The sequence below is a fragment of the Prinia subflava genome, chromosome Z (assembly GCF_021018805.1).
Source record: "Prinia subflava isolate CZ2003 ecotype Zambia chromosome Z, Cam_Psub_1.2, whole genome shotgun sequence".
Classification (NCBI taxonomy): domain Eukaryota; kingdom Metazoa; phylum Chordata; class Aves; order Passeriformes; family Cisticolidae; genus Prinia; species Prinia subflava.
The window spans coordinates 45,185,309-45,208,428 of NC_086283.1; the positions used below are offsets into that span (position 1 = coordinate 45,185,309).

At 36.9% G+C, this 23,120-nt stretch overlaps 1 protein-coding gene across 1 annotated transcript in view; it reads left to right on the plus strand.

Moving 5' to 3' along the window:
• Positions 1-23,120, plus strand: part of CNTLN (centlein) — a 197,219-nt gene that overhangs the window by 42,421 nt on the left and 131,678 nt on the right. Inside the window, 4 exon segments of the mRNA XM_063423407.1 lie at positions 5,587-5,723; positions 6,307-6,438; positions 6,440-6,487; positions 14,579-14,712. Coding sequence (XP_063279477.1) covers positions 5,587-5,723; positions 6,307-6,438; positions 6,440-6,487; positions 14,579-14,712 — 451 coding nt within the window.

Here is a 23,120-nt window from a genome sequence, read left to right on the forward strand (position 1 = left end):
CAGTTTATTTCCACCACATGTTCAGGTACTGAAAAATTCTATCAGGTGTTTCGATTAAGATAATAAACTTTGCTGAAGATACCAAATTAATCACACTAGACAAGTCCAAAGAGGGCAATGATGTTTATAATAGATTATGCTGTTTGACCCTTCCTTAATCTATGGGTCAGGTGAGAATTCAGGAGCAATGCTGACTAACAGTAGAGAAGTAAGTACATATTCACCGCCTGCAGGATGAAGTCAACTGCTCATATTTCTGGTCTGCTTCTCTGTAGAACCATTTTACCTGATCCTCTTCAAAACACTTTAAAGAATCTTGATTTTCTTTTCTGCTGCCTGCCAAACAGACCTGTCCTTTTCCAACAGCACATATATGCTATGAAAGCACATTTGAGTAGAAAATGTTAGAAGAATGTTTTTCCTTGTGTACATCTCTAAGCTGCTGTGTTGTATTTCATGTCTAATATTGGTAGAAATAGACATTCAGAAATTCCCATTCTTTTTGGGAATGGATTTATAGATACCTGCTTGCAGGTTAATACTTTTTCTCAGAAACTATTTTTAAAATTGGTTTATCTCAGGGAATCCTGAAGAGCATGGGATTGGATGAGGAAGAGCAAGCTTTGGTGGTAAGAAAATTAACTGAACACCCCCACTTCAATTACTCTCTGTGGTTGCTTTTTAAATTTGTTTAAGATTGATCTGGCAGAAGGTTAAGAATTAAAAATGGGAAATGTACTCAAAATACTGTTATGTGTATTACTTTTAAATCCATTATATGTCAGTTGCTATTTTTATCATTTTTCATCCTTTTTAAGTGTCAAGTTCGAAGTTGAATATTTAGCTGTGAATACGGGTGTGCTCTGGAATCTATTTACAGTAGAATCAGGTTGCACTGTTGGTGTTTTAGAGAGGCATGGATTTAAAAATAACTCATTTTGTATCACTTCTAGCTGTTGTCATTCAGACACTGAAAGGACACTGTACAGACTGAAGAATGCAGCTTATGACTCTTACAACATATGGTTACCTTTTTGTGAACTATTTGCATTGAACTTCTGTTTGTCCTACATCTGAAAATAATTTTAGAATCTAATGAAGTCCTGAGATGAAAGAAAGTGAACTTTTTTTTTTCTTTATTTTGGAGGACTGTATGAGAATATGACTAGCAATGCTTTTTGTTAAAAGTACATATGGACCAAGTTCAAGAACCATGAGGATTAATAAAATTGAAAAAATGCAGAGAAAAATTTAAGAAAGCCTAATCAAGGGAAGGTATAAAATGTTACTTGAGCATTTTTAGTGGTGTATACATATTGTTATATTCCTGCTAGAAATGAAAACAGGAGTTGGAAGGAGAGGAGAAGTTAAAAGTATGGTAAGTCAACCTCAACTACTTGGTGAGGATGAAAGGGAGAAAATATGTCACAAAATATTGAAGTAGAAATTCTGAGAAGAACTTTAAAAGAAATGCTGTTTCTGCATTTAATTTTTAATAAAATAATTTCATTACTAAATTAATTTTGTTTCTGCAGAAGATATCAGGATTTCCTCAGATTCAGGGGGAAAATACTTCAATTTTTTATCAGTTTGTGTTCATTTTAACTTTTTTTCCATGTAGTGTATTAGAGGTGGACTACTGTACAGTGGAAGTTTCTGGTAAAGAATGCAATGAAGAAAGCACAGGATTTTATATTTATTTATTACCCTGATCCTTTTGGTAGTAGAAATCAAATGCATGCCTCTTTGCTGCATTCACAGATGGACTCCTTTAATATTGTGGTGCATAGATTTGAATGTTTTCATGAAGAGCTTCAGCACCCAGTGTGTTGTTGCATTTCTGTATTAGCAGCAACATTGAAGAATATGTCAATTTTGTGTTTCAGCTAGATTGTTTTCATTCCAGTTTGAGTTAACATCTTTGCACGAAATAAAACCCACTCTTACATATATTTCATGAGCCTGTATAGAGGCAGTTATGCAACAGTAATTTAGTAGTTCAGTCTAATTGATTTCAAAATGCAGAATTAGGAGTTGGTTTTTCCAACTTTTTTTTGCCTTGACTGCCAAAATATGAAATTTGGAAACCACTTAATAAAATAATAACATGTACAGCTGTTGTTTCTTACTTCTTTCCACATGCTTTTTATGTTTTTATGTAGCAGATTAAAAAATATTTCACTAATACGGAATTGCAGTGATTATATTTGCAATATCAAACAGTAAGTAACATCTGGTAGTTGTATCCTAACTCACATTATTTTTTGGAATCAGACTCCTAGCATTAAAGAGTTGCTTTTGTCACCACTTTCACTGTCTCCGTACAGTGTTATACTGTCTAAATTCACAATGGGTAAAAATGAATGTTTAATTTAAAACCTTTTATTTGTGTCTATTCGCATGAAGTATGGACAGATAATTTTAGCATCCTGCTGCCATGAAAAGATTGACGTGTTCAGTGCTAAGACAAGAAAGAGCTATTGTCATCTTTTGGTTTTGATCTGTTGTTTTCATAGCAGATTTTCTCAGTTTGACTTGGTATGTGATTTTGCTTCCTCTTCAGATTAATATGAAGGTATTTTAAAAAAGAAATAGCACTTGCCAGTAAACAATGTATTACAGAAGAAACAAAATTGTATTGTGCTGTAGGTTAGGAGATGACATAGGAAAGGATGAAAATGAATTCAGGAATGGCAGTCCTCTGAGATATCAAAAGGTCTGCTTCACCAGGTCACAGTGTTTCTTTCTTTGTACTGTTGCCTGGAGCACTCTGGGCTCCAGCAGTGTACAGGGGATACTGTGATTCTCCCCAGCTAAACCGAAGGGTAAAATCAGTTTCTTTGGTTTTCATTGGAGCAAATTCACTTTAGAATAGAGTTTGTCAAAGTGTGCTTTAGATGCCTTAGTTACATGACGGTTTTTTATGGTTCTTGACCACCAAGCTGTCAAATACTGCTTTTGCCCTATTGTATTCAAACAAATATGACTGAGTCAACTCAAAGTGTAAGTTGAGACTGTTCTTCTGTAGTGTCAGACTAGAGTATCTAGACAAAAATCAGTAGATACTATGGGAATAGAAGAATTCCTGTTGGGTGTTTTACCTAGTGAAATCTGTCAAAATAACCTGAAATAGGAGGTTGCTCTGTGTGTTGATCAGGTATGTTTTTTTCCCCTGCTGTTTCGCTTGCCTACCAGAATAGGATAGTCTTTTAGGAACACTGCTTGTGTTCTCTGCAGTAAGAAATCAATCTTTACTCTCCTATTGTATGAAGTAATACATAGGTTGAGGAAGCAAAGTGTAAAAACAGGTGCACAGGAAAGGGCAGATGATAATTTACTTAACAGTCTGTATCTCAGAAATTGCTTTTTATGACCCTGATTTCTACCCAGTCATGGCTCCCGAGTAACACCTCTGGGGTTTTTTTGCTTCTTTATAAACATGTGAAATAAGCAGATATGAGAGTAAAAGTTCAGCTCATTTAGAGGAAAAGAGAAGAGCTTGCAAAGTGATACCCCTGAAAAATACTTTGAAATATAACAGGATTTTTTTCCATGCAAGTGTAACTCACATAGATAATGTTTCACTACTGTTGCAGTAGAGGACTTCGTAGACAACTCAGGTAAGTCTGCTGCTTAGTGATTGATGTGGTATATTTGCATTTTGATTGGTTTAGTTTTAAATTGTTTAACAGTTCAGTTGTGGAGATAAGTAATAATTGTGCAAGTCTGATTCAAGATGATCTGTCTATTCTGAGTATTAACAGTAAGTAGTTTATTTCAGTTGGAAAATTAATCTCAGCAGTACAAAAGAAACATTGGAAATAGCTAGTTGCATTTTTGTACTATTCTGTCCATTCATTCTCTAAATTGCTGGAAAACATCCCATTTAAAACAGAACCCCAAAATCTCTGATTTCACTTGAGAAATACACATATACTTCCCAGTTTCTGCACAATGTATAATGAAACTAAGTAGTGGTATGATGTACCTGTGTACTCAGAAATTAGATGCCTTAAAGAGCTGGAGCTTTTATAAAAATGTGTATTTGTGAATTTTTAGCTCAGAGCCAAGAGTCTCATTCAGATAGGTGAGATTTTTTAATGATATTTTAAGGATGTCTCCAAGTAGAGACTTGTGTCTTTTGATAAATGTTAAGTAAGTAGTAATGAGCAAGAAGGAAGTCTCAAAGGAGCCGCTTACTCCAATTCCATGAGGACCTGGGGAGTGGAAGGGTAACAAACAAAATTACTGATGCTTTTCATAGTGATATGGATATATATCTTTTTAAAGATTCAACTAAATAATTTCTGCCTGCAACAGTTTATTTCTTTAAGTGTAATAATATATCCAAAGAACAAATGTTTTGTCTTTTTAAGGAAGAAATGTGACTTCAAATGTACTGTTTTGTGTGGCTTTACTAAGGATTTTTTCATTCTTTTTTATATCTGGCGTACTTATGAACCACGTGTAAGCTTTAGAAACTGAAAACTCTCACATATATTATCAGCTGTATTGTAGAACAATCTAGAGGATTATTATCTTGAACATTTCTTGTTTCTGTACACGGTTCATTTTATCTAATACCTAGTGTATTAAAAGCAAAGCAGTTACACTTCAGTACCAACATGAAAGTTTCATCAGTTTTGTGATAAAACACAGCAGTGACGCAGTTATGGTGTCACTGCTAAGAAAATACTATAGATTAAAGCCTTTCGATTTAGAAAGAAATGGGACAAAACAGAATGTAGAGTTAAAGCAGACTCCTGGAGAAAAACACAGAGTTCTAATAGCCATTGAAGAGTGAGGGTGTTTAATGCAACTGTCATGAGAATCAAATGAAATTTTCACAGAAACTTTAAGTTCTTGTTTCATGGCAGTGAGATTTTTCTATATGTGGATGAACTAATTCATAGTATGTGTTGAACAATGTTGTATTATTTTCCTTGAGGTGCAAATTCAGTCAGACTTAATTCTCTTTAAAAGTATTCTATATCAAAATAATTTTGGTAGCCTCACTCAATAGTCATTTCTGTTTACTGTGACAAATTCTGGAAATCCTAGAGAATTTGGAATTCAGCTCTGGCTTGATTTTCGATGTGCTAGAAGTACAAGTTAAACTGTATTCTAATGCATTCTTAATCCATAAACACAGCTATAACTTCTGCAAATGGCTGGTTTTGCGTAAGCTTCACTGAATAATTTCAATTCAGTTCTACATTTATAGGCTTCTTTGTTCAGTAGCAGGAGGCTATTTGGTTCTTCATTTGTCTTACAGTCATTCAGTTTTGAGTATGATTTAAGTACTGATGGAATTAAAATAATGCTTTAAAAACTGCATATGGCAGATAGTTATATTTTGTGGGGCTAAAACACAGAGCATGCATGCTCTTTTGCACTTGCTTTTTGACTATGAACAGGGATTTCTTTTGTTGTTGGGGTTTTTTTGGTGGTTTTTGGGGGTTTTTTGGTTTTTGTTTTGTTTTGTTTATTGGGGGGTTTTTTGGGTTTTTTTGGTTTTATTTTGGTTTTTTTGGTTTGGTTTGGTTTGGTTTGGTTTGGTTTGGTTTGGTTTGGTTTTTTTTGAATAGAGGCTCACAGGACAGCAGCAGGAGATAAACAGATTAATGCAGAGAAAAAGTGCTGTGGATGAGGAAAATGCCCGTTTGAAGATTGAATTCAGTAACTTGAACCAGAAATTTAAAGATAAAAGCCAAGAACTTAAGGTATATTGACTTGTACATAGTTTCATAAGACTGTAGCTTTGAAGTAGTTCTTTAAGCAATGTCAGCCTTTGTGGCACAGAAAGTGACAAGCTTGGAGAAAAAAATTGCCTTAGGCCTTGCTGTACCTTACCGTTTTCTCACATACCAACTGAGAAAGATGCTTTAAAGCCAAGAATCCAAGCTTTATAACTTTCAGATAAATAGTTAATGATGGAAATGGAGCAAAGAAAGTAGAAGTGTGAAGATGTGGCTTCTTGTAATTAGATTCTGATGGGACTGGCATTATTAATTGATAAAGCTGAGGTCTGGGAGGATATGTCTGTGTGGGTCTCAAAAATAGCTGGGGACAGCATCAAAGGCAGCTTGATCAATTAATGGGCTCTTTGCAAATGTGTACTCATCAAAGCTGTCATCCAGCTAAAAAATATGACCCTTCCACCTGCATGAAAGAGGCCAATAAAAGTACACAGGTGACCTTGGCCATCAAATATAGAAGCTGCTGTGAGGGTAAAACTGCACAGTTTATATTTGCTGATTAGTTCTCACTTTTTTGTTTATCGGCCCTTGTGGTACTGTTCTACAGGACACTGAGGAGTGTGCACAGAAGAAGGAAGAGCAAAACAGCCTGGTTATAAAAAACCTAGAGGAGGAAAATAAGGGATTAAATATATGCTGTGCTGACCTGCTAAGTGACCTGGAGAAACTGAGGAAGCAAGGACACATAATGGAAAGAAGAAAAATCTGGCAATAATGCCAGAATAGAGGTACGAAGTGGAATGGACTCCTGGATGTTATTTGAGAATTAACTTCTCCAGACATTTCACTACAAGTTATTTTATATAAATAGCAAGTTATATATTCAAATCTACCAGTGGGGACTTGCATTCATTTACATTCTATCACTTAAGACCCACAGCTTTTTAAAAATTGATGCTGCAAAGCAGGAATCTGACTTCAAATAGTCATCTTAAAATGTAATCATTAAAAAATAAAAGATGCTGTACTTTGAGATAATATATGTATATATGAGTGTGAAATAATAAAAGCTTAAAAGTATTACCACTTTTTTTTCCTTGATTTTGTAATTTATTTGCCTATAATCTTGTTGCAGTAAACTTAATCTTTGTTGTTTTGGAAGAACATGTAATTCCAAATAAATTTCGTCCTAGCTTCCAAAGGTCTCTATTCTGTGAGGTGTCTTGCTATTGTTTTTAATATATTAAAAAGTTGTTTTCATAGTTTATGATAAAAAAAGGAAATAACTGAATACATGGTATAGAGTCTTTCTTATTTAAATGATACTTTTTCTTGTTTTCTGGTGGAAATCGGCGAGTGTTTTTTAAGTTCCTCCAAGAAATGAGCCACAAACATGGCTTATCTTAGTTCAACAGCTGCTTATATACACATCTAGGTAATGGATTCTTTTTGTTTACATGACGAGTGTACACTTGGAATGCTGTGTTCTTTTACATTATCGAAGTACATTCATTGCAGTAACTATCTAATTACACCTCACCCTGAAATACCCTTTTTTTCCCTGCACTAGCAATTTTGGTGATGCTTCGGATTGCTGTGGTGATGGAATCTCTTTTGAAAGAGCCTTATTCACATCTCTTAATGTGGGAAATACAGCTATAGCAAATTGACTTCTTCAGCCTGGTATGATGAAAGGATTATAGAGCTCCCAGGACAAGAAGTGATTTCTTGATTCTTAGGAGAGAAAAAATCGAGTGTGTGCCAAACTGATGAAATAATTTTTGTCGAATGTAGTGCTTGTAATATTGGACGAGTTATTGATAATCTGTTACCCCTCCCTTCAATGAACACGGTCAGAATAACTTTTATGTCTTTGTCTTCCTGCCATACTGACAAATGAAAGAGCTGGGCAGTTGTAGGGGTGGGAATTAGTAGTGTGGTATTTCAGAGCAGTGTTAAAAACAGGTCAAGTTGTTGTCTAGAGTGTAAAAAAGGGTACTTCTGGGGGTACGTATTGGCTGAGACAGCCTGGGATGTCGCAGGGTTGGATTTCCTGTTTACAAATTAGGAAGAACTGGTCAAGATAATAATCATTTGCAGTTTTGGCTGTAATGTGCATGAAGTTGTCAAGGCCACAACTTTGAGACAGTGATGGGAGGAAAGTAGTGCCATACAGCCCTGGAGTTAAGAAGGAGAGTCTTCAACTGTTCAGGGAACTTGTAGGTGGAATCCTGTGAAAACCAGTTTTGAAGGGTAAAGAGCTCAGGAAAAGCTAACGTATCTTTAAAGATGGCTTTCTCTAAGCCCAAGTATGATCCGCTTGGGTAAAAAAGTGGATGTCTCAGAAGATCAGCATGGCTAAATGGAATTCACCACCAGACTCCAGTGTAGGCTGCAGGTGGAAAACGGTATTCAGGAAGTGGAAACATTGTGAAAGCTGTAGAGGAGGAGTTCAGAAACATTGTCTACACACTGAGGAGTGGTGGTAGCCTGCAGTGGTGGTAACTATCTGCAGCTGAGAGTTGCAAATAATGACTGATACAACCAGAATTTCTCAAACTGCTTTATCAGTGCAGGCTGAAATGGGGACCTGCTGCTGAAATGGAACAATGAATCAATTACAAAAGTTAATAGATACAGCAGAGGTACTAATTGTTGGTTTTGCCTCAGTCTTCTCCAAGATTTCCCCAAAAGTTTCTGCCTAGAGACAGACTTCAGTGAAGAACTAAGTGTTCATGTGTTGGAAGATACCTGAGAGAACTTGACTAGTACACATCCATTGGGACAGCCTGAAATGAACTGCATCCAGGGGTGCTGAGAGTGCTGGCTGCTTCTTACTTGGGAATTGAATCAGCATCTTTTTGTACATGTTTTTGATTAATAAACGTGGCATTTAACAATATCAAAGATGTGTTGTATACAGATGTTATCCATGTTAGTCTCCTCTGTCTGAAAGAATAAAACGAATCCTTATCAAAAAAAGCTAGCCCAACATTGCCTTTACAATGTGTAATAGATGGTAGAAATGTGAGATCTAAATCAGCAATTGCTTCTTTGGAAAATGGTCACCTGTACAAAGGCTGAAGTGTTATTAGCGTGCTTTTATTTTGTTTTGTTTTTAAACCATTTCCATTGAAGAAAAGTGCCACTGGTCACTTTCAAAGACTGGTTGTTATCATAACCTCCTATAGCTGGGTATAAAATTCAGCTTCTTTAAACCGAAAGAAAGGAAAAGCTGCTATGGATAGTTTGTCTTTTAAAGAACATTTCTTTAAAGTTTTATCGTATCAGCTGAAATCAGAGTGAGACAGGTTAACAGGAGGATACCAGATAAGGTGGCTAAAAGGCTGACAATATTGTTTTATTGTTTGTCTTTTCTGTATGTGTGTTCATATAAATAATGTACAGTGTACAGAAAGTTTACTTAAGTCTGCTTTCTGCCTAAAGTAGTTCTTGAGAACTTTTTTGTGCTTCTTTTGTGCTTCCCAGAGCTTATGTGTCAGCTTTCTATATGTCCTAAAAGTGAACAAATAGAAAAGCTGCCGATCAGCCAGCTGTCTCCCTATCTAAGAATCAATTAAGTATTTGAGTTATTTGGCTGTTCTTTAGGTGGAGGTTACTTAAACTATTGTGAAGTATCAAGATGACTGTATTTTTCCCTAAACAAGTAACAAAAGGCTTTGTATGTAGATGAAAAAATGTCAGACTGGCAGATTTTAAGTGGAGGTGAAGTAAAAGATAGTGGAATTGTTTACTGGTGGGTTTTTTGTTTTTGTTAATTCCTACTTAGCACAGAACTTTTTGAAGTTTCTGAAATCTGAAGGTCAGAACTTTCACAGAAACAGCCATCTCTCTCAAGACGAGCCTGGGATTTTAGTTCCACTGAAAAATGAGAGTTTTATTGAGATGGGACCTTGAAAAATTACTCTCAATTCTGTCATAATATATAATAGGAAAAACCATGAAAACAAAGCTTCTGTCTTTGAAAGTGACTTTCAAAGCATTTGAAGCTACAAATAACAAAACTGTGGTGTTAATTCATAGTGACTCAATAATGGGCATAGCTGTGCTTCCTCATGCCTTGTTTTTTTTGTGCTTTTCATGTTTGAAGTTCCTCTAAATGCACCTTTTCTTGCTGTCTTGTACTGTGTCTTCTATAAATATGTATTTTATCTCATGTAACTGAATTATTCAATGTTTTCACTAACTGTTTTAAGTAGCATTTTTTTAATAGGCTTTAAAAGAATTTTAAATAGTCCACTGAAATGGACTGTAATTTAAAAACCCCAGATTAGGAGTATTTGTGCTAGGTAAATTTGTGAAAATTTACCTAGCATGTTTACGCAATGAACTTCCTTGGCTATTCTTTCAACAAGAAGGGAATGTAATAAATTCCATATTATCTTAAAAATGCAGGTACTCAGAAACTGAGTGTAAAATACTACAGGTTATTTCATGGTCAAAAATACGATGTTGGTGAAAAACTCAACATGAGCCAGCAATGAGCAGTTGCAGCCAAGAAATCCATATCATTGAAAGAGGTGTGTCAGCAGGTCAAAGGAGGTAATTGTCCCTCTCTACTGTGCCCTTGTGAGACACCACCAGGAGTGGCCTGTATGGTTCTGGTGTTCCCAAAATGAGAAGGACATGGTACTCCTGGGACAAGTCTGGAGGAGGGCCATGTGGGAACGGGACCACATTCCCTGCAAAGACAGACTGAGCAAATTGTTGCTGTCCAGCCTGAGGAATAGAAAGTTGTGTGGAGACCTTACAGCAGCCTTCTGGAATCTGACCAGGGCATACAGGGAAATGATAGAGGGACTCTTTGTAAGGTGATAGGACAAGGAGTAGTGGATACAAATTGAAAGAGGGGAAATTTTGGTTAGAGATTAGGAAGAAATTCTTTGCTATGAGGATGACGAGACACTGGAACAGGAAGATTGCCCAGGGAGATTGCAGATGCCCTGACCCTGGCAGTGTTCAAGTGTCGGAGTCCAGGACATCTCTCTCATCACCGTGGAGGGTCTGGGACCCAAGCAGAAGGGTTTGACCCGAGCAGGAATTTTGGAACCTGTACTGGGGGGTTGGAAACCTTGGCACAGAGTCCAGGAAGAATTACAAGTCTCAAGAGTGTGAAATGAGTAGTAGTTGGTTTATCACAGGGCGAACAAGTAGAATTTGGGGTTTCTTAGAATGGAGGCTGAGGAGCCAAGATGAAGGAATCAGGGCATGGACCTGTTCTTCTTCCTTCTTGTTCTTGCCCTCCATCTTCTGCAGTACTGGGTCACAAGGGATTGGTTTAAAGTAGAGGTGACATGGTTAGTGTAGGTGATAGATATTGGCAATTAATTGTAAATAAAGAATACGTTGTGAATGATGGTTGGGTCAGAGGAATGGTACAGTGGTGCCCCACTGGGGGGAGTCGCCACAAGTTCTCTGCTGCAGCGGGAAGCTTGGCAGAGCACAGAAAGAACTATGAGATAAGAAAGAATAAACAACCTGGGAAAACCAGAACTGGTGACTCCTGACTCTTCTTCTGCTTCTGGCACGAGGTATTTCAGAGGGCAAGAGACACTTTACCACCGAATCTCAGAGACAGGAATCCGAGATTCAAGTCCAGGTTGGATAAGGCCTTGAGCAACCTGACCTTGGTTACAACACAGTATGGTTCTGTTTGAATTTTAACTGCACTTCTGAGTTGCATAAACAATTGCCCTAATTTTACATTTTTTGTTTCCCTCAACAAAGCATCATCAATTCTTTGTGCAACCCTAACAACATAAAGAGAATCAGATACTACATTCAAAGGTTCCTGATGCCAGGTAGACATGGCCCAACATACTGCTGACAGTTCCAAAGTCTGCAGTGAATCTCCAACACTTCCCTGAAGGTGTCGAGATTTCCAAACATTACCTTCCTTCCAAATACAAACTGCTTTGTGTGAGGCCTTTCCAGAATCAGTAAATACAGTTCTACCTTTCACAGGTTGTTGCATACATTTTGGTCATTCAGTCCATCGATTTTTCTTGATGATTTGCCACAGAGATCCCTTTGATTGTTCAGAATGAATCACGCTGAATACTCTAACGCTGCTTCTTGCAATGGACGCGCATGTTGGAGCTGCCATGCGAGGTCCTCTGCTCGGACAGGTATACTGATGTCTGCAGGTTCTGTCCCAGAAATCTCTACAATTCTGTTCCGCCCTTTCCAAATGACAGCAGGGAGATCTCCCTGCCCATGGCAGGAGGGTTGGAAGTAGATGACTTTTCAGATCCTTCCTAACCAAGACCATTCTAGAATCCTATTTTAGATTTCAGTATTCAGCTGAGCTTTTGTACATCAATATATAATATTTCAGTAGCTAAGGTATTTGTATAACAAGTTATTTCTTTCCCATTTTTTTATGTTCTACACTTTCAGTAATGCTTCCAAAAAGCTAGAGCTTTCAAAATATGTTCAAAAGATTGAAATTGTAGAGGAATTTTTAAAAGAGCAAGGTCATGATTTATTGATAGGGGGTTTGAACAATCCCTGCTACCAGGGAACAGTATGAGTCTGTGCTGTTCCTGTGCTGATCTTGTAGGCCTTGAATTAGTAAGAAAGTAGCAATTGTAATAGTTTAGTGTGCGTTCTCACAGATGCTTCCTCGCGGATGCTGAATATGTGTAACAACTTGCTAGGCCTTCTCATGGATGTAGGAAACAGAATGCTATTCATAAGGTAGAACAGAGGCAAACTGTATGCCAAAAAACATGGACCAATGAACAATCATTTAATGTATATGCATATGTACTTTTAGCCATTCACCAACTGTTTCGCTGTGCTTGCTTTATTTTCTGTAACCTGATAAATAAGAGTATACTGGAAATAAAAGAGAGTTCAGAGATGAAACCTAATCATATTCACGTCTGATGCTCTGCTCCTTTCTCGCAACATGAACTGATTAATTTCTTACTTGAAACCAAAAGTTGAAGTCAAATATGTAACAAATGAAGTACTGCAAGATACTTTTTTCTAACTTTAAATTCTGTCATTAGATAACTTCTGAAGCTGTATTTATGACAAAATAATGTGTTACATATTCTTTATATTTTAGCCTGCAATGGATGATTGGAATTTAAGCATTGGTAATGTTAGTTGGTTTGGTTTTTTTTATGTCTTCCATGGAAAACCTCTGCAACTCTATAGTGTGGTATTGGAAACAGGCAAATAGAATTTATTCACAGAATATATGAACTATTACAATTTTTCTTCACTTATTCACTAAGTTTAGCTGCAGAGGAAAAAAATACTGATGAGAAACCCTATAATTATTTGTCTACAAGTTGTAAATGCTTTACTACACTTGGAAAATTTTATGTGTTGATAGTGAACTGTCTCCTATCATTTTGCATTTTTTCAAGGAAAATATATTATTATTATAAATTATTCAAGGAAAAATTAAGGTTTTCCACCTAGCCTTTGACATTGAATGGTGATTCATTTGTTGGGTACAACAGGTATGTAGGCTGATATTTGTCAAGAAACAAATTAATTTCCTTCCTTATTCACATGTGAATTTTGCTATTTCTGTTCATCAATGTTGCTGTTAGTGACAGGGCATGATAGTTCTTGTACAATTTCAAGAAATCTGGTTGTAGAAATTTGGTTCTGGTACATCTAAATACCCATAAGACATTTTTATGCAATTTTAAGGCATTTATACCCATAAGACATTTTTATGCAACTTTAAGGAATTTACTTTCTTTAGAATTTAATTATTCACTTTTCAGTTATAGAAATATTTTGATAACCTCAGTATTTGAGGCATCACTGCTGAAAGGGAAAAATATGCAGTTTCTTATTTCTTTAACTAAGTCTGTGTGTAAATGGAAAACTAATACACTCTTGGCAGTAGATTAGGGTTGATATTATACGAGGAGGCTTTTATTTTAAATTATTAATGAACCATGGAATATTTGCTGTACTGAGAACAAGTGATTGCATCTGTGAGTAGCATGATACCAAAGCAGGTCTAAGACTGTTGCCACCATCTGAAATTCTGTTCTAGATATTGCTGTAATATTTGTATTTCCATTCTTGCCTTAAAACACTCTGGGGGAGAATAGTTATACAAAGCTCCTTAAGAACTGATGTGCTCTTCTGAGGGAACTCTAGCAAGGTTTATGTAGAGATTGAATTCAGGTTTGAATAAGCTGCCTTCCTACTGTGTTTCCTAGAGACACCTTTGCAGTTTGCTGACTAACTTCTACAGTAGGGCTTAGGGTAAAAGGCAGACCTTTGCTTGTTTGCATTGTTTTCAGTGAGCACTTTCAGAAATTTTCTTGTGTGCTATTTCTTTTCCTGAAGAAATTATTCCTTGTGTTGAATTAGCAGTGCAAAATAAGAGCAGATTTAATAAGCACTCTCAAAAATGAGTCTGTATCTCTGGTTCTTAGTTCATATACACAATATTGTGGATTTTTGTGAGACCTTAAAGCAATGAATGCATAGCTGCCTTTTTTTAGGAGCTTCTACATAGAAAACAAGGTTTAATCAGTATTGTAGTTAAATAGGGATCTACTGTTTAGCAAAGATGATTCAGGTTCCTCCTTCCACATCCAGCAACACATCCTCCACATCCAGGAATTAAGGAAAACTTCTTAGAGTAAAGAAGAGGTGGCTGCCTAGAATTTGAAATACACCTTTTTTTCTGATATTTCACATTTTTCATACATGCATATATGTATAAGCATATACCTATATGTATTTGCTTAGACTGCAATAAATGTATGCATGTATGTGTGGGCACACCCATATATCTACATACATGGATAATTTATATAGTAGATTTTAATTATTTCTTCTTCATTAATGCATTTCAAATGCTTTCTTTGCAGAATTTGGAAACTTATTTAGCAGAGACAAGAGAACAAATAAAAAGTTTGCACAGTATATGCAGTAACTCGTCATCTCAGGTAGATGTGAAACAGGGAGAACTTTTCCAAGAGGATTGTGATGTGGTTGGAGCTAAGTATGTGTTTCATAATAACTTTAAGTCTGAATCCTCTCAAAAAGACTGTTCTACTTTAAAGCAGTATCATACTTGAGAGATACCTTTGTGCAACAATGTGTTTTACCATTCTGTTTACAAGACTAAGGCTTTTGGGAAGTCTACCAGTTTATGTAGACTCTTCCTGATACATTTTGACTCTTGGTATATTTTACCTGTTTTTGAGTAGTGATAGATTACACTTCTGTAATTTGCTCAGGTCAGAGAACTACCAATCTCTACTGAAAGTAACAAAGTGACAATATGATTAGTGACATAAACAGTAATTAGAGAGGCTAAACACCCTAAACTTGAAAAAGCTTTAAGCCTAAGTTTAACTTTTTAATTAGAGTCAAATCTGACAAGTCAGCAAAAGTCTGCATATGCCTGTGCTAAAGGTTTAAAGTGCCGTGGTTTAAGCTTTATCTTAGGTCTCACACACTATTTCTTCACATTGAATATGTAAGATTAGTGCTGCATTGTGTGTCTCTTGGAAAAGAACTAAAGGACAGAACGAATCACATGAATTGAAAAGACTACTGAATTCCTCAGAATGAAGAATATCAGAAGATAATTGGTAACTCTAAATAGACTGTCAGGAAGTTGTACGTTTTTTACTTCTTAATTTCAGAGGCACACGTAATATTGCATTCCTATGTTAGATAAATAATATTCCCTTCAATATTCCTTTAAATCGTGGTTTTGCCTGAAGAGCTGCAGTTGGGAAATAGAAATCATTGGTACGGATATTCCTCTTTACTTTCCAAGCAAAAATAATCTTTTTGTAGGGAGTCCATATCTAAGGGTTTTTTTGAAAAAGAAACAAAAAACAAGAAATATGATTTTTGATGCATCTGACCTAAGTTGGCATCATGTTGAAATTTTTACAAGAAAGATGATGTCTTTACAAGAAAAATGATTTTCGTGTTTAAAAGGAATAATACCAGTTGGGGTTTAAAAAGTCAATAAACATGTGTAAGCTTATTGGGAAATTGTATTGAAAGAGGCAATCAATGGAATTTGTGAAATTCAGCAATGGACTAATAGAATTTATCTCCTGAAATTATTCTCAGAAAAATATATGTGTGAAGGCTGAGAACAGCAAAGAAGGCATTTTAGAGTCAGGTAATCAAGTTTGCAAAATTACTGCTTGCTGGTTTCAGCTTAGGATATTGCAATCTGAGTTGGCCAGATCTTTGAATTTCAAATTTCTCAAAATGTATTCTTTGCTATTCATTGCAAAACAACCTCTTAGAATTTGGCATAAACACATCATTAAAATACGGAATTAAAATAAGGACATTTTTGAACATGAGGTAATAAAGAGATGAACACCACACTTACTTTAAAGTAAAGTCTTCTTGTATGATTTTCCATATAACCAATCCTCTAAATTTATGAAAAACAGTTTGTTAAATCAATAATGGGGGGGGGGGGGGGTGGTGGTTTGTGTGCTCTAATATTTTCCTTCCTAGTTATTAGTGGTATTGCAATAAGTACTAGTATTTTTCGATATCACTAATATAAGAGATATGCTTTACATGTCTCTATGTATATATTTTATCAGTATCAACATAATTGTCTGCTAACTTCTGTCTGCTAATCTTTCTCAATGAACTTCAGCTACAAATATCTTATTGACATTTTGGTGATGAAGAAAGAAGGCTTAAGCTTATATTATGTAGAATTCACAGATTCAGTAGTTAACAATACATACTAAGAACTGCAAATATTCTTACTTTTAGAGTATAGAATACTTAAATTTCTCCTTATCTTCCTGAGATGTCAGTATGCAGAGAAAATAAACTTTCTGTTGTTTCTCAATGAAAAAAATTAGTCAAAATTATACATGTCTTTGTCAAAAAAACCCTAGCTCTTATTTAAATTAAAGAAACAACTCCTGAGTTAAAGGGAAAAATCTGAGGAGAAAAATGAAATCTTTCCATCTACTCATCTTCCTAGGCAAAAGTCTTACAACTGTGTTGACTTTACAATTAGAGCATTTAATTTTTCCGATTTGTGGTAACTTTTTTTTTTTTTTAATCCATTTAAAATTTAGTTTTAAGAAAGTATCACACTGAATGCTTTGTTGTCATTTGCTGCTGATGGAAAATTCTTTGACAGTAGTGTGGAAAATACTCTGTCCTCCTCAGTATCTTCAGTTTCCCATCATCAATTTCAAACTTTAGAGCTAAAAAAGACAATCTGGTTTACAAATGTGTCTGTTCTCCCCAGTGGTCTGTCTCTCTGTTTGCTGCTTTCCTACCTCCCCCACCCTCTCATTCTGTGAAAACAAGGAAGGAACACAGTTGAAATCATAAGAAACAAGCTCTGAAAGAGAGAAAGAAAGAGAGAAAGAGAGAGAGAGAGAGAGGGAGAGAAAGAAAGAAAGAAAGAAAGAAAGAAAGAAAGAAAGAAAGAAAGAAAGAAAGAAAGAAAGAAAGAAAGAAAGAAAGAAAGAAAGAAAGAAAGAAAGAAAGAAAGAAAGAAAGAAAGAAAGAAAGAAAGAAAGAAAGAAAGAAAGAAAGAAAGAAAGAAAGAAAGAAAGAAAGAAAGAAAGAAAGAAAGAAAGAAAGAAAGAAAGAAAGAAAAGAAAGAAAAAGAAAGAAAGAAAGAAAAGCAACTGGCTTCCTTCATTTTATGTCTTCTTTCATATAAACCTCAGGCAGATTCAGAAAAATACACCTTCTGCTGACACCTTGGTGATACTGTCTGGAATTTTTACGCTGTCTGCTAAGTTCAATTGGAGAAGGAATTCCCCAAGGGAATATGTACATGATGGGCTAGTTCTCTGTTTCTTGTGCATTCACAGCTTCCTGTGTTGTGCATATCTGTCAGTTTGTTGGCAAGAAGTTTTTTTAGTTTAACAGTAGATGTGTCTGTAGACATCAAGAGAATTGTTTTCTTCAGCAAATTAGCAGAGATCAAATTTTGAAGAGATATTCCAGGGCAACCCCGGTTCTGTGGAATAACAAGGGTTTTTTTAAATATTTTGCCATGTGTCAGTAAAAGTCTGCCATATGCTTTTAAGGTGTGGAAGATAAATTTTCTAGGACCAGGTGAGCAAACAGTATTTACAGGATACATCCTGCATAGTGAATGTCTTCAGGAAGCCATTACCTTTCTTTTTTTTGGCTTGATTTTTGCAAAGTACTCTTCACCCCACTGGGTTTCATTTCAAACTTCTGAATTACCTGTGAAATGCATTTTTCTTGTTATATTTTTCATGTTTTCATTAAGTACAGATTTTCTGGATCTCTTTAGAGTCCATGGTAACCTTTCTATTTTCATGTTATCATGCTTGGTAATTTTTACTTTAAAATTGTGGTAAATACCAGGGTCTAGAACTTTGTGGTCTGACACAGAGCTCTGGTGGAGCTCTGATCATCAAATTTGAGAAGTTTACTTGACTCACTGAGGCTTGAGCCTTGCTGTCAGTATCCAGGAACTATTAAACTGTTTGCAAATATAGTAAAGTCTATTCTAAAATTAATTTGAATTTCATGCCCGTGTGTTTTTAGTGGAAATGTGGGCCATGACTTCATTCCTTTGATTTGTATCTAGTCCAAATCTATCCCTGATGGTTTCCAAATATTTTTTTCTGTAATAATGTTGCTGTTTTTACTCCTCCACCCTTTGTGTCCCCACCCTGCCCATCACCCCTTCCAATGCAATTGCTCTTGTTTGCTGTAAATTATGAGGCAGTCATTTTCACTCAAGTTTTGTTTTGCTGCTCTTGAATTTTTCAGGTTATTCTTTGCTGTGTTCTGCAAACCATTTTGTAGTATTTATGCCAGGGCACCTGAGGTGCTCGAAGTCACCAGAATTATGGTGGTGAAGAAAAGCTAAGAACATCACCTGAAGTGATGTGTGTATTTTTAATTCTGTTTGTAGCACAGTTATAGAGCTTGTGGAATGACAATAGCTGTTCATTCCATTTAGACCTCTGGGAAGCCACAGGTTACTCTAAAACCATTGTTAGGGGCATACAAAGCCCCCTTCCCCTACAAGGATTGAATACTTTTATTTATTCTTATGTTTTAGGGATAGAAGGAAATGTCTATGAGCACCAGAGCTGTCTCTGTCCTAAGCAATAGCAGTGACTTATATACTGTTGCTAGTCGGATAAGGTGTCAGATGTTGCAGTCTTACTGCTGTCTGCTTTGTGGTGTCTTCATGTAGCATCAACCTTGCAACACTGGAAGCAGTCTACTAAGGTTGCTGTACTAACAATCTTACTTCAGGGATTGAAATAATTTAGTAATGCTCTTCTGTTTTGATGTGAGAAAGACCGGACTGTGTTTTGCAGCACACACTTTCTTGTTGCTTGAAGAGGTCAGGTCACTTTTCTGTAAAATTCTTGGTTTCTTCCATATAATTTATATATCTTATATGTAGATGTATCTATTTTTATATATCTGTACATATGCATAGATGCCTATATATCATATATGGAAATGTGTGATGGCTCTTATATATTAAATGCAGCCCACTGTACTTGTGACAGTCAATTAGTAATTTTTGATTATTTCTTCTGTTACGTGCTCACCCAAGACAATAATTTTTCTGAGGATTTGACATCTTTATCCTGCCTCAGTGACAGGATAAGCTGTCTGTCTTGCAGAGTTTTTATTGTTTGCTGCTTAGACTAAGTATGTTAATAAATATTTTGAGGTTGATTTTGGATACTCTGAGCACAGGACAAGCAAATTAGTAACAGAATCACAGAGAATCACTGAGTGGCTGAAACTGGCAGACACCTCTGGAAATGGTGTATGTTTCTCCAGCACATCCAGATCTCTGCTCCAACCATATGAGCTACAACAGGCTACCCAGTACTGTGTCTCCAATCTCAGTATGTCCAAAAATGGAGACTGCAACCTCTCTGAGTAGGCTCTTCCAATGTTTGGCCACTTTCGATGGATAAAAATATGTTTACTATGTTTAGCTGGAATTTCATCTGGTTTCATTTGTGCTCATTGGCTATTTTCCTGTCACTGAGCACCTCTTACAAGAGTCTGTCTGCATCTTCTTTCTAGATTGCCATCAAGTATTTAGAGATGTTGATAGTTCAGCTGTCACTGAACTTTCCCTTCTTCAGGCTGAGCATACCCAGCTTTCCCAGCCTTTCTATGTATAGCAGATTAAGTAATACTGAAATCATCTTTGTGGCCCTTCACTGGCTCTCTTCAGTCATGTCCATGTTTCTCTTGTAGTGGGGAGTCCAGAACTGGACACAGCACCAAGATGTGTCTTAAAACTTCTGACTAGAGGGGAAGGATCACCTCCCTTGCCCTGCTGGCAACACTGTCCTCTGCGCTGCTCACGATGTCAATACCATTTGGCACAAGGCCACATTACTACCTGATGGCCATTCAGGTGTCCACCAGGATCCCCAGGGCATTTTCTGACGAGGTGCTGTCCAGTTTGTCTGTTCCCAGCTTGTGCTTTTACACAGGATTATTAGCCCCTGGGGCAGTAATTTGCACTTGTCTTTGTTGAACTTCATGAGGTTCCTGTCCAGCCCTTTGTCCAGTCTGTCAAGGTCCTTCTCAGTGGCAGCCCAAACTATTATGCTGTCCCCCTTTTTTGTGTCAGCACAAAGTTGCCATGGTGCATTCTGTCCCATTGTCTGGGTCATTAATGAAGATGTTGAAAAGTGGTGGCTCTGATTAGTTAAGCAGTTAGCCCCTAGGCTACTGCTTGAGTACCTGGTCTTGGATTGGACTTTGCATCATTGATCATAACTATTCAAACCCAGTTGTTCTACCAGTTGAAGGGAACTTTACTGTCCATTACCTAGCTTATACCTATAGTTTGTCTATAGCACTTTATGTGCAACTATGTCAAAAGTCTTACTACAGACAAAAAGAAGAACATACAGTGCTCATCCCTTATCCACTGAGATAGTAACTCCCTGAGAGAAAGCTGCCAAGCCAGTTGGTTAGAGCATGGTGCTGATAACATCGAGCTATGGATTCAGTCCCTGTCTGAGCCATTTACATAAGAGTTGTACTTGATGATCATTGTGGTCCCTTTCCAGCTCAGAATATTCTGTGAATCTGTAAACATTATTTCCCTTAGGACTCCCAGTGATCATTTTCTCCATTACATCACCACCACTAAGATGTAGTTGACTGCCCTAGTTTCCCAGAACCTTCTTTTTGAACATAGACCTTTCTAAAGAACATGTATCCATGCATGGTGGTGCTTCAGTCATGTGAGTTGGCCCACCTTGTCTCTGTGATCTCACTGCGTCCAGAAGTTGCAGACAGATCTCTCATTCCTCCCATTGTCTTCCACAGAGATGTGCTGCATCCATTTGAACAGCAGCTTTAGATAGACATCTGGTTGTGCTTATTTCCCAGTGTGTGGAAAATCACAATGTGAAAGGCCAGTTTCTACAAAGGAGACAGAGGAGTCCTGCCAGAATCAAATTTATTTGAATAAAGGCAGAGAGTCTACTAGGCTAAATCTCTATGGGGTCTATCTTGGGGTTTTGGAAGACATGGCCTCCTAAACTAAACTCCCGACTGCATGTTGCCCTCCTCCTTTTCCCATGGGCTGAGGTACTAGGAAGGTACAGCCTTCCTGAGTCACCTACTACGTATTCCCCCGTAGGATGTATCTCCCGCACGCCTAGCATGCATTGCGTGGCCATTAAAATTAGCTTTAAGCACATTGTGGCTGGAAAAGTTAATATTCATAAGTCTGTTTAGCCTGCACACTTTCCTGAAGTTCAGCCTGCACTGGATTCTGCAACAAACTTGTGTGGCTTGATATTTGTGAAGACGCCCACACCCATTTCTCCAGAACTTGACTGGTTCTTTCAGATTGAGTTGTTTCTGAAGACATGCTCACCCATTTCTCCTGTCATCTGGAAGACTCTTAAGGACCTCCCTCATACTGTGAGCACTCCGTCATTTATGTGCATAAAGCGAACATCCTTCCTGAATATTTTCCTGCTCATCACAAGGTCTTTTCTGCCCATATCTACCTATCTGCTTTTGCCTGCCAGTCCAGGCCACAGCTCTCTCGCTTGTCATTACATTAACATCTTTAATCCATTCCGTTCTGTCTTGGTTTGGAAGGACAGGTATCTGTCAGGGAAAACTGGAGTTTCCCTTGGAATAGAAAATGTAAAAACCCCTCCCTCCAAATTATTACAATTTTGCAATTAGGAGCTTTCAGGCAAAAATATGGGAATAGGAATAACAGTTGTTTACTAGTAATATTAAAAAAAAAAAAATGCAGTAGTACAAAAAACAAACGAGCAAATAAACAAAAGTCCTAGAAAACCCTGACAGAGTCAGAGATATGACCTGACACCCTGTTGTCAGGGTGTTGGAAGCAGTCCAGATAAGTCCTCCTGGAGTAACAAATATTGTTCTGTGAAGTAGAAACAATTCTATAGAGAAAAGGGTCCAGTGCTGGCGAGATGGGTCCGGTCTTCCTCCAAGAATTCGGTAGAAAACCAGCTGCATTAGTGTTTGGGATTGCAGGTTTTATCCCAGTGGAAAGGCTTTGGCTCCTCCCACTGGGTGGAGCATCTCACAATGGAATGAGGTGATGTTATCAGTCAGGTAAGAGGCCTTAAATGGCCCATTCACAGGTGATGTCCCTTGGAGGAGGATGGGTGCGGGGGTAGGATGGATGGAGCAGGAGAGAAGAACAATATCTCCCAATGGGTTTCAACAGATGAAAATAGAATACACATTTTTGGTTACATTTGGTTACATTTTTCAACCCAAGTCACATTCCTAGTTTAAAGCTCCCCTCATTGATTTGGCTCATCTGTTATCAAAGGTGCTTATTTATGTGAATTTATTTGGATTGCACATTTGTACTGAATAGTTAACTGGTACACTAACTGGTAAAGTTAGTGTAATTTCCATATTGGTCTGTAAAAGTGAAATAAAAGAAGGCTCCCCATTGATTTATGATGTAAAAATAGTGCCTGATTTACTAAAGGCAAAAGCAAGTATGAATAAATAAACTGATTTCTAAAATGTATTGTAATTTAGAGACTTGAGTAATTTAGAGACTTGTAATTTGAGACTGAGTTTCCTTACACTTAAAAAACATTGAATTTAACATAGGCAAACATGTTAATGTGTTCTGACTCTCCTGTGGTTCTTGTGTGGCTGCAAGATTTAGTTTTCCCGTTCCACTGCCTCCCCTTAAGGATATAACTGGAAGTCTGATAAAGTCAACAAAAAAGATTCCCATTGACCTCAATACACTTTGTGGGCAGACCATTAGAGAACACATAATACTGCATTCTCGCGTGACAGACACAGATAAACTGCATTGATGTTGCATACAAATTAAAGAGCAGCAATGACTGGCATTGAGGATTCAACCTTATCCCATGTTTTTCTCTTCCATAA